The following is an 11672-nucleotide window of genomic DNA, read 5'->3' on the forward strand; positions in this document are numbered from 1 at the left end:
GAGACGGGCAGCGTTTGATTGCAGCACCATCTGGCTTCAGATATACCTGTGCAGGTGGTCGTTGTTGATGTCTGTACATTCATGTAGTTATGTCAAAGGTGTTTAACTCAATATCCAGAGCATTAATATAGCAGCAATCAACAATTTGCTGAATAAAACTATAGAGGAGTAATGTCTACCTGAGCAGAGAATGAAGTCGCTCTCCCTCTGACTGTGTTGTAATCGTGAGCGTGTCCCACTGGCTAGTTCACGGCCGACCTTCTGCACTGCGCTCATGCAGCGGTTACAGCTGATAATGCTGTCCCGACTGTCGGCGTCATTGCGGAAGCGTAGCGCCAACCCTCCCTCGCTACGAGCCGCCGGCTCAGCTGTTGCCATGTTGAGATTCGTGCAGAGGCAATAGATATGCTCCCAATCTGGCATTTAGCACCTTTAAGGTATAGTACTGTAGAGTATAGAGTATTGTTATATAAAGGTCCTCAAACAGGACTAAGTAGTGCAATTCTTAGGGGGCTATTTTTAGACATGGATTAATACTGTTTGGTGCATTAGCGAGTATTTACAGCAGCAGGACAGTGCATCTGGGATTGACTCAAAATAAACTACAGTAGCAGTGTTTACTGTAATGAAGGAACATGTCACTCGTGTGGCTCTCTGATGTGTAGTTTTGGGACAAAAATGGAAGTCTGTGTTGGAATAAGTGAAAATAAATCAGGCTACACAGACGATTTGTTTGTTGGATCAATTCATTGTTGGTTTTGGTCTTCTCTTGGGGTTTGTTGAGAGTAATACAAAATAGAGTATGTCCAGCCTTGTCTTTTAACTCTGGTTTCCAGTCACATTTCCTGGTTTATTTCCTTGTCATTACATTCAAGGATACTTTTCTTTGTAGCTGTAGTCTGTAGCTTAGTGGGTAGAGTAGTCGTCTTTTAACCGGTTCCATCCCCGGTTCCTACTGCTGCACATCAAAGCATCCTTGAGCGAGACACTTAACCCCAAATTGCTCTGCAGGCGCTTTACAGCGGCCCACTGCTCCTTAAAAGTGCTTAAGATGGGTTAAGTGCAGAGGTCAAATTTCATGTATGCACCTGTGACGAATATAATAAAGTTTACGTTTCTTTTGTGTTTGCACTCATGTGAACTTTCAGTTTGAACACTGGGAAGTGTTAAAGTATGTGTCAAGTAATTGTTTCTAAGTGATGCTTAACACATACAGATTTTGAAGCTAGGCGTTCAGACTTCCAGGTTTCACTTTAGTTGTCACAGCGGAAGGGCCTGTCGCATTGAATGCAGAACAACAAGAGCAAAGCTCCTGTCGCCTCCACTGACAGCAGTGAAACCAAGTGTGACTGATGTGTAATTAAAAGGCTTCTCAGTAAAAACAAAAACTACAGTTTAACCGGAGATGGCTAGAGAGGAGTCAGTGCTAACTATCTTCAAAAGTCAGTGTTGTCGCTGAGTGCAGAATTGTGAGCTTTTCAGGAAGTAAGAAAAAATGACCAAAATACATATTTTAGGTAATTCTGAGAGGTGTTTTTTTTTAAGATTTTCCCTGCTTTAAATCTAATATCATTTATCATGTTATGTCAGTGTCTTACTCTTCCTTCATATCTTTAGATGCAAAGCATTTCTGTAGGCATAAAGTCACACTGTAGCTAAAAGTACGTGTATCATATCTACAGTATGTGTTCAGATATGACTCAGTTCTGACTCCAAGAAGGAGTGAAATCTTTGACGCAAATTAGGGCAAATGAAGGTAGTTTAAAACCACCTTCATCGCCACCTTGAGCTGTGTGTCACAGCCTCTCTGCAGCTCCAGCTGTTGACCCTGTCATTGAGCAGCCAAATCAGCATGCCAAACCACACATAACTAACTTCCCGTTGTTTGTTGAACACCAGCATGCACCTGTCCCTTTTACCTCACACAGTATCTTTTCCTCACCTCTCTCCCCACGCATCTCCCCTGCGACTCTCTCGCACCGACCTGAGGAGGCACGTCACGTCTCCCGAGACAAATCTGAGGCTGCCGCAAAGTGATTTAAAGCTGCAGTTGGTAGCTTTGAGTGATTATGATACTTTTTTTTTTCACTATGTCTTGACAGTAATGCATGAGACAGGTGATTTGCGGAAAAAATATTTTACCTCTGTGTCCTCCTGTGCTCCGTAATTGCATTTGCCATATTCCACCGCATGAAAGAAAAACAACCAATCAGAGCCGAGCAGTCTCTCAAACAGCTGTCAATCACTGCTCACGAAACTTGCCATCTCCGATCAAACGGTCAAACTAGGGAGCTCTGATCAAATGTAAGTTAATATTCTGTTACTGTAATGCCTATTTCTCTCCTCAAATGTTTTCAGAAACATCTTGTAGTGCACTCTTTAGCTATAGAACGAGAAAGTTTGCTCCGGCCGGTAGGCGGTGATTGGTTTTGGCGCGATTGTTTTCAACAATCGGGTCACAAACTTTCTCATTTTCCAGCTAAACAGTACACTACAAGATGTTTCTGAAAACATTTGAGGCGAGAAATAGGCATTACAGTAACAGAATATTGATTCATATTTGATCAGCGCTGCCTAGTTTGACCGTTTGATCGGAGTCTGCGAGTTTCGCAAGCAGTGATTGACAGCTGCTTTTGAGACTGCTCAGCTCTGATTGGTTGATTTAGTTTGGGTGTGGTGAAAAGTTGCAAATTCCATTAGAAAGCACTATGAGGACACAGATTACCTGGCTCATGCCCTACTGTCAGGATATAGTGACGGTTAACTAACAGCTTTAAGGAATAAAAAAAAGGAAAGAAATCTATATGAATGTTACATAAAATTACATTTATTTTTCTTTTTTTTTCTCTATTTCCAGTCTTTTTGCAAAAATGTGGATACTCTCACCTCTTTAGGCCTCTGCAAATCCTTTAAATAAATCAATATAACAAAAGAAAGGTCTGAGTTCAAGGTCACCTGTCAATTTAAGCCATCTCAAACATCCACATTTTCCCTTTACACCTATTATGACTATGCTGCTTTTTGCTGTTCATACTAATACCCCAGGAATAAGTTAGAAGAAGAGCCAACACATGTTCCATGTTCTCATAGCACATGCTGACCATGTACTGATCTGTATGTTGCAACATGACAGCTTGCAGTAACAGCTTCTAATGTAATGCTAATGTGGCAGATTCAAATGAAGTCATTTTTCACAAAAAGAACAGGATGTTTGAAAGATTAACACAAATGAGAACACCAGGTCACGATACTTCTGTTAGATAATGGTGATCCGTGTTCCTTTTTCTTTTGAGAACTGTAATGTGCAAAATGCCATATTGTGTGATAAAACAGAAGGAAGAAGGAAAACAAGTAAATTAGGTTTTTCTACTTACATATAATGGGTGGTTTCTGTATGTACTAGAACACAGTAGTGCTCAGTGTTTGTTGGAGATGCCAGACACTGGATGAGCAAATAGAAAGATGACCGGCTCTCTTGAAGTAACTGAAAGATGACAGCTTACCATCAGAGGGACTGTAGTTGTCCAGTCGGCTAGAAGGCATATTGTGTAACTGCGTGTAACATGCTCTATTTGAATCTATCATTGTGTCTTCATGTCATCCTTCTCTCTCTCAAACGTCTCTCCACTATACTATTGGATATGTCCTGAAGCAGATATAAGAATCATATAGAAAAATGCCATAATTAAAGAGAAACCGCAAAAAGAGGTGAAGTGAAATAACCGACTTACTATTTTTTTACACTCTGAATAATTTAGGAAAGGTCAGTCTCTGCCTGCTTATAAATGCTGCATCAGTGTGAGGTGTGACTTGTGTTTTGACAGACTGCCACACTCTGATAGAGTGTTGCCCTCATCTCAGCACCAGAGTTCATATCATCTTCCTGAATTATCCATCAGGAGCACATTTCATTCATTTAGGGCCCGATTATGCAGAAAAAAAAATCTCACCTGTTTCTCAGCTGGAGTGAACGAAATATATTCCTGAAATGCTGAAAGCAGCACTGAGGTTAGAGCATTGACTGTATATAAGAAGTGGATGTTGTCACCATGACATCACCCATCGGTTTGTGGACTGTGGTTTTGAAGCCTTGAGTTCAGCATTTGGCCGTCGCCATCTTGGTTTTTGGTCATTGCCATCTTGATTTTTTGGCAGTCGCATCTTTGTTTTTTGCAACCACAACCGAGAAGGTGGAGCTAAGCACAACCAAATGCTGAATGAGACATTTTAAAGTGACTAAAATTTTACAATTAACTTTCATGAACTGAAAACACACTGTGAAAGGGTTAAAGTTGTAAGACGAAAACACGGACAACTCCCAGACCAGACAACGCCAGTGTAGTGACCTGTCAATCGCAAGGTATCCACGCTCTAAAGCATACCCTACTTTTTGGTCTATTTGACTCTAAATTGGACCATAATTTACTAAATGAACATCATGCTGTATTGAAGAAGACTTGAAACTAGCGATTGAGACCATAAACTCATGTTTACAATGTTTACTGAGGTAATAAATCAAGTGAGAAGTAGGCTCATTTTCTCATAGACTTCTATACAATCAGACTTCTTTTTGCAACCAGAGGAGTCGCCCCCTGCTGGCTGTTAGAGAGAATGCAAGTTTAGGCCACTTCTGCTTTGGCTTCAGACCTGCTTAGGTTAGAGGTTAGAGGGAGTTTCAGAAAGACTGAGCAAAGTGAAGCATGCCAGTCTGTAGTGAACACTGTTTCACTATGAAGGACAGAGAGAGAGAGAGAGAGAGAGAGAGAGAGTGAGAGAGAGCTTCAGTGGGCCTTGCAAAGTAATGGGCCATACAGTTTATTTACATCAACAGGGAATCTGTGGAAGAAATGGACTATTAGTCAACTGTACAATAGGGAACAATTGTGTCATGTCTGCATCAAACTTGCCTGGGGGAAGTAGTGTGTGTGTGTGTGTGTGTGTGTGTGCGTGTGTGTGTGTGCGTGTGTGTGCGTGTGTACGCGTGTGTGTGTGTATGTGCCAGCAGTGTGAAGTGCAGTTAGCAGGGATGCTAGCCAGGACTGGCAATGCAGTGTTAATGCCCCGGGTGAAGCTTCCCTCTGCCTCACTGGCTGCTCTATGAGCTAGTAGCTCCACCTCAGTCTGCACTCAGCGCCACTGACTGAGAGGAGGCTGGATGCTGGTGGCAGCTTTGCTCTTATGTACTGTGTTGTCACTCTGATAGCGGCCATAACTATAAATGCAAATCATGCCTTGAATTGCTCTTTGCAATTATGTGTGCGGGTTGAAGAAACAAACATTTCATTTCACTGTGAAAGACTGTGTTTTGCTCCCCTATTTGTGACCAGCAGTGAATTGGCACTGGCCAATCAATACTGTTTGTCTTAGCACGAGAGGCCCTTTCTCATAGAAAAAGGAGAGAAGACAGGCGGCAGTGAACGCCGTAAGTCCTGGAGGGGGTATATTCATATCACAGCTCTATGTTTAACTCGCCACCCCCCTCTACCCGAGCCCACAAGACAAGGAAATGAGCTGTGCATTTCCCCACACCGTGCTGCTGAATGTCCTAGTTAGGACCGTTTAATATTAATGGCTAGAAGGAAGGTGTTGCTACAAAATGATGCTCACAGTGTTTAAGCAGCTGATGCAGTGTTGTTAACCCACTGGGAGCTTAGTGGGCCATAGCTGACTCCTGGAAGGCTTCCAGATGGAATAATAGGGGCAAACTGTGTGATAGTAGGAGACCTGAGGAGGCTGTCCTCGTGTTCCCTGTCGGTCCATTTGCTGCACTGTATGATTGGTTTATTCGCTGTTGAAGTAACAAAAAAAAGGCCAGCAGGACCAGGTCAACTGGACTTCTGGTTTAAAACAAAATAGAGTACAGAAGAAGAATAAGAAGAAGGATACATAGAAAGCTTGGCTGGTGTGGCAGCAGGTCTTTATGTGTCTCAAAGCATTATGTCCATTCATTGCTGATTGATCTGTTTTCTTCTTGGGCAACACGCTGTGACAAACTTGTTTCATGTGAAATGAATTTGAAAGGAGTTTGACGCCCTGCAGTGTAACTCAACGTGCCTTTGAAACTAATGCTTGCAACAAACCACCATTGAAAAAAAAAAAAAAATTGTTGAACAACATCTCCCAGGCTCAGTGCAGACAAATGTAATTAGCAACGCGAAATGCTGGAACCGTACTGTTTTTGTTAGGACTGTTGTTCTTGGTTTTTCTGCTTTAAAAAACGGCTGCAACATCAGAGACCTCGATTCCTAAAACAATCCAATTTGGTAGAGAATTCACATCTCAAACCTTTTTGTGGAAAAACACACACCATTTAAAACCAGATGGTAGGTCTGTAATAAGCAGCTTTGGTTTTTTGGCTGTAAATAAGGCCAAGAACCTTTTTTTCCTACAAATTCTTTGGCGCAGTGACAAATCTGTTGCCTTGATGGCTTTATTTTCGGTCTTGATATAATTATATATCCTTTCTGTCAGCTAGCCAACCGTTGGCTCTTTGTTCATCACAGAGGATCCAGTTTTAACCTAAAACAAAGCATGGGCCTCCTGAATTAACCAGCATCACAGCATTTCACAGCACAACATTGTGAAAATCCAAACAGTTTGGCCGTGGTGCTCAAATTGAGAAACGTTTTACCAAAGACTTGCAAACAGGAAGAGAGATATCATTGTGCTAGTTTGCATTTTGCCCAATAACTCCTTATTGGAGCACGGTGGTTCAGTGGTTAGCACTGGTGCCTCACAGCTAGAGGGTTGCAGGTTCAAATCTGGCTTGGGGCCCTTCTGTGTGGAGTTTGCATGTTCTCCCCGTGTTAGCGTGGGTTTTCTCCGGGTACTCCGGTTTCCTCCCACAGTCCAAAGACATGCAGGTTAAGTTAATTGTTGACTCTAAATTGCCCGTAGGTGTGAATGTGAGTGTGAATGGTTGTCTGTCTCTATGTGTCAGCCCTGTGATGGACTGGCGACCTGTCCAGGGTGTACCCCGCCTTCGCCCAATGTCGGCTGGGATCGGCTCCAGCCCCCCCGCGACCCCTAACGGGATAAGCGGTTGCAGATGGATGGATGGATGGGATGGAACTCCTTATTGGGCTGCAACTAAAGATTATTTTCATTGATGATTAGTCTGTTGACTATTTTCTCAATTAATTGATTAGTTGTTTGGTCTATAAAATGTCAGAAAATAGTGAAAAATGTTGATCAGTGTTTCCCAAAGCCAAAGATGACGTCGTCAAATGTCTTGTTTTTGTCCACAACTCAAAGATATTCAGTTTACTGTCATAGAGGAGTAAAGAAACCAGAAAATATTCATATTTATGAAGCTGCAATCAACGAATTTTGGGGTTTTTTTTACTTAAAAAATTACTCAAACAGATTAATGGATTATCAAATCCTTGATGTATTATGAATTCTGACTTACATTTCATTTATTTCAAATATTTCGCCCTTACAGTCCATTTGAATACACTTTGAGTGCATCTAAAATCACTCCTAATTACCTCATTACAGTACTTGACTAGTGCACTAGTCGTAAGTGTCCTTAATCTCAATTTACTGCTCACTGTAGACTACATTATGAAGTGTCTATTACAAAAGAAGTAGTGAAAGAGTAAACAAGGGAGTGATTTTGGACACAGCCTGTGTCAGTATGTAACAACCAGGAGTGCCTGGCAGAAGAGATATTGTATCTCAGTGGGACCTTTCTGGTTGAATAAAGGATAAAAAACAAATAAATATGTAAATAGGACTTGAGGCATAATCCCTTAATGTTATACAAATGATATGGATTATACGGCCAGATGTGTGTCAAAGGACGTTAAGAATCCAAAGTGTCACCACGAGGCCAATCATTAAACAGCAGATATTGCACAGTAGCCTCAATCTCCCAAATTGAACATTAATCATATTTATACAACCTACTTTCTTTTTTGTATTAGGAATACTGTCATGCACAAAATGCCTGATATAGTAAAGACACTAAATGTCAGAGTGATGAGACTTAATACAAATATCCGCCAAGGCCATAAATGTGTGTCAAGCCACTTTCAGTTGCTTTGTAAAAACTAATGCTCACTTATGACTATTATTATGTTTTCTGTGTTTTGACAACGTGTTTCTCTTTGTTCCTCTTTTCCATTCAGTGCCCTGATTCGGCGTGCAAACAGGATCTGCTGGCCTACCTGCAGAGAATTGCCCTGTACTGTCATCAGCTCAACATTTGCAGCAAGGTGAAAGCTGAGGTTCAGAATCTGGGTGGAGAGCTCATCGTGTCCGGGGTAAGTCTGTCCATACAGAGCAGCTCCACTATCGCTGATGCTCCAGATAGGCTTTTAAGGCTCGAACCACTAGACAAGTCAATTTAACACAAGTTTCATGCTCTGCACTGCGGGTGGGCAAACCTTTTAGTTCAAGGTCATCGTGAAACTCGGAAGACCAGATGAAGGGTCATGCAGAATAAGACTGATGCAATTATTTCATACCGATTACCATCTAATAATACCAGAAAGATGCACCGCAGGCTTTTCTCCATTTGTGTTTTTCATGCCTCATGAACCCTATTATCCCTGGTCAAACTAAAAATCAGTCAATTATCCAATCCTGCTTGCATTTGACATTTAACTTTACTAATTTGTGGCATATTCTCCATTTCAAAGCTTTTCAGTTTTAATGAAAAAGTATTTAGTTTATAGTAATATATTATAGTTTGAGCAGAATTTTTCTTCATAATAATACAAGTCTCCCCTCAACACTCATATATTCTTCTTTTGTACTTTTGATAAAATATAACAAATCCACCTGCAAAGCCGACACTTTATAATCTCTTCATAAAGCCAATTAATACTGTTTGGTTCAAATAAAAGGAAAAGTCTTCAATACATGTTTTCAAGCAGCATTCAGATGTAGATGTGAGAAGATTTCCCTTTTAAAGTGGAGTTTTGTTAGAAGTCAGTTCATTCTACAACATCAATATTGATCGGTATGTATGCAGGTGTGTGTATCTGTGGACATGTATTTTATGTTTATGTTTATTTTTATTTATGCCTCCGCATCTGGGACAGCTGTGGCCAGAGGCATTATGTTTTACCAAATCTCAGAAACGTCATGATGGAGTTTCTTCTGATTCGTATTTGGCCATAACGCAAGAATTCATAGGCTAATTATGACAATTTTACACAAATATCTAACAGGATAAAATGATGAAGTGATGACACACACACTGGTTGGCGGAGGTATACAACCGCGAGGCAGTAATTTTATCTTTTTATGCCTCCGTGCCGTTGACAGCTGTGGTCAGAGGCATACTGTTTTTGGGTTATCCGTCCGTTCGTCCATCTGTAGGTACATACGTCCATCTAATTCTTGTGAACACGATATCTCAGGAATGCCTTCAGGGAATTTCATCACATCTGGCACAAACATCCACTTGGACTCAAGGATGAACTGATTAGATTTTGGTGGTCAAAGGTCACTGTGACCTCACAAAAAAACTTTTTTGGCCATAACTCAAAAATTCATATGTTAATTATGACCCTTTCACACAAATGTCTAATAGGATAAAATGATGGGGCGGTAATTGTAGTTTAGTGATGCACCAGTCTCATATACCTCATTGGTGTCTGTGCAGATACCGACATTATCAAACTGATCAGGTATCGATTTTTATTTAAGGTATATAACACAAAATCACAACTTTGCTTTAGAGAGCTTTTACAATCTTACCAGCATACAATACTTTCTATCCTTAGACCCTGAATTCAGATAAGGAAAAACTCCACAAAACAAACTCTTTAACAGTCAGAAAAAAAGGGAAAAAGCTCAGAAAGAGCAAAAGACAGATCTTCCAGGATAGACCGACAAATGCTGTATAGTACAATGATCATGCTGAGTTTAAGTCATGGCTTTTCTATCAGGAGAGAAAAAAGGGGGAACTGGTGCATTCCTACTGTTTTGTCTGTAAAGAACTTCCCTATTAACTGCCTTATTATGATTTCCTCCTCTAATTAAAGTCCGACTTGACTTTTATCTTTGCTTTGGGCTTCCTTGTGTCTTGTGTTGATACAGTTCATGATTTCTCAGGACTCTATTATAGCTTGTCTCACATGAGATATGCAAGCCCTGCTGAGATTTTAACCTTTTCATGGTGGCCAGCTGGAGTCCACACTCATTAAATCTAAGCGGTTGACTCGTCTCAGCGTGGGGGTAGTAGGAAGCCCACTGGCCGCCGACCCTTAAATGTCAGCCAAACAAAACAGACGGAGACAGAGGTACACCTGACCCCCGCCTCCGCTAATTAAGAACTGCTAAAATAAGATGTCACATAGCGAGGGCCGTGTTTTTATCCCGCTTAATTGCCAGTTGCGGCGCAGACCTCCTGGATACCGGATGCGGCTAATATGTCCTAATGTTCTTGTTGAGTGCATGAAAGTCATCCCACTTTTTCTCTTTTTCTGCAGACACGTTGACTTTCTTACCTTGACCCTTAGTGTTTATCTTCCTCTTTCCCCTCCCAACTCTCTTTAAACCCCTGTAGCTGGATAGTGCCACTTCCCTGATCCAAGCAGCCAAGAACCTAATGAACGCAGTGGTGCTGACTGTAAAGGCATCTTATGTAGCCTCCACTAAGTACCAGAAGGTGTACGGCACAGCGGCCGTTAACTCGCCCGTGGTGTCTTGGCGCATGAAGGCCCCCGAGAAGAAGCCTCTGGTAAAAAGGGAGAAGCCCGAGGAGTGCCAGACGCGTGTGCGACGAGGCTCCCAGAAGAAACACATCTCCCCTGTCCAGGCCCTCAGCGAATTCAAGGCCATGGACTCCTTCTAAGAAAAAAAAAAAAAAAGTCCTGCTTACCCAAGAAAAACAACAAAACACGGCGGTGACAAGTTGAAGAAAAAGTTCCTTTTTACATTGTGTTAACCCACCTCTGTTTGCCCTGTGTGTGCTCGGTGACACCTCAGGAGGACTATACGTATTAAACTGCCACACGACGGCTCCTGTGAACACTGCGGGCCTCGCGGCTCGCAGGCAGCCAGCACACACCCAACACTATTTATCGATCTTAATGTAGCTTAATATGTGAGAGCCAAAATGTGACACAAATACAAGTACTTTTGAAAATATGGGAGTTTAAAAAAAAAAAAAAAAGAAACATATCAGAGGAGGAATAGTGGCATTTAAAAAAAAATTTGTGGCAGTTGATATTCTAGCTATATCTTTAACGTGCTACTGACTGGCTGCTTGTATACACATTTAAACTGTCTGAATGGAAATCCTGAATGGTTCAGTAGAGGAGTTATTCTAAAGGGAATATGTCAATGTTGGTATGCTCCCTCTTGATATTTTTTTTTTTCAATTTGAATGTAACCTGTAGTGCTAGGAATAATTTATGTTTAAGATACCTGGAAGTGTTGGCATCCAAGTAGTTTCCTTGTTCCTGATGATTATAATAATAATAATAATCCATATGGTGTTTTTTTCCAAAGCACACTTATGGTCTATTGTATTGCCTTTTTAAATTCAATTTATTTAATTATTACATCACTAACTATGATGACCTTGATTGGAAGTTGTGTAGCGTATAAATATAGACAGAGAGGTTTGATTAGTTGTGGTTTGCTCAGAGAATAGAAATCCCTGCATACAGTACCTTTATATTCACCCTTCTCTAATAAATCCCTCAACTTGA

At 41.2% G+C, this 11672-nt stretch overlaps 1 protein-coding gene across 6 annotated transcripts in view; it reads left to right on the plus strand.

Moving 5' to 3' along the window:
- ctnna2 (catenin (cadherin-associated protein), alpha 2) overlaps positions 1–11672 on the plus strand; it is a 375732-nt gene extending 364060 nt beyond the window's left edge. For 5 of the 6 annotated variants that reach the window (XM_037765882.1, XM_037765879.1, XM_037765880.1 and 2 more), the window contains 2 exons: positions 8133–8267; positions 10523–10810. In XM_037765882.1, the coding sequence (XP_037621810.1) occupies positions 8133–8267; positions 10523–10810 (423 nt within the window). Of the gene's footprint in view, positions 1–8132; positions 8268–10522 lie in introns of all 6 variants that reach the window. The other variant, XM_037765878.1, reaches the window with a different exon arrangement.

Source organism: Sebastes umbrosus, chromosome 3, assembly GCF_015220745.1.
Source record: "Sebastes umbrosus isolate fSebUmb1 chromosome 3, fSebUmb1.pri, whole genome shotgun sequence".
NCBI lineage: Eukaryota > Metazoa > Chordata > Actinopteri > Perciformes > Sebastidae > Sebastes > Sebastes umbrosus.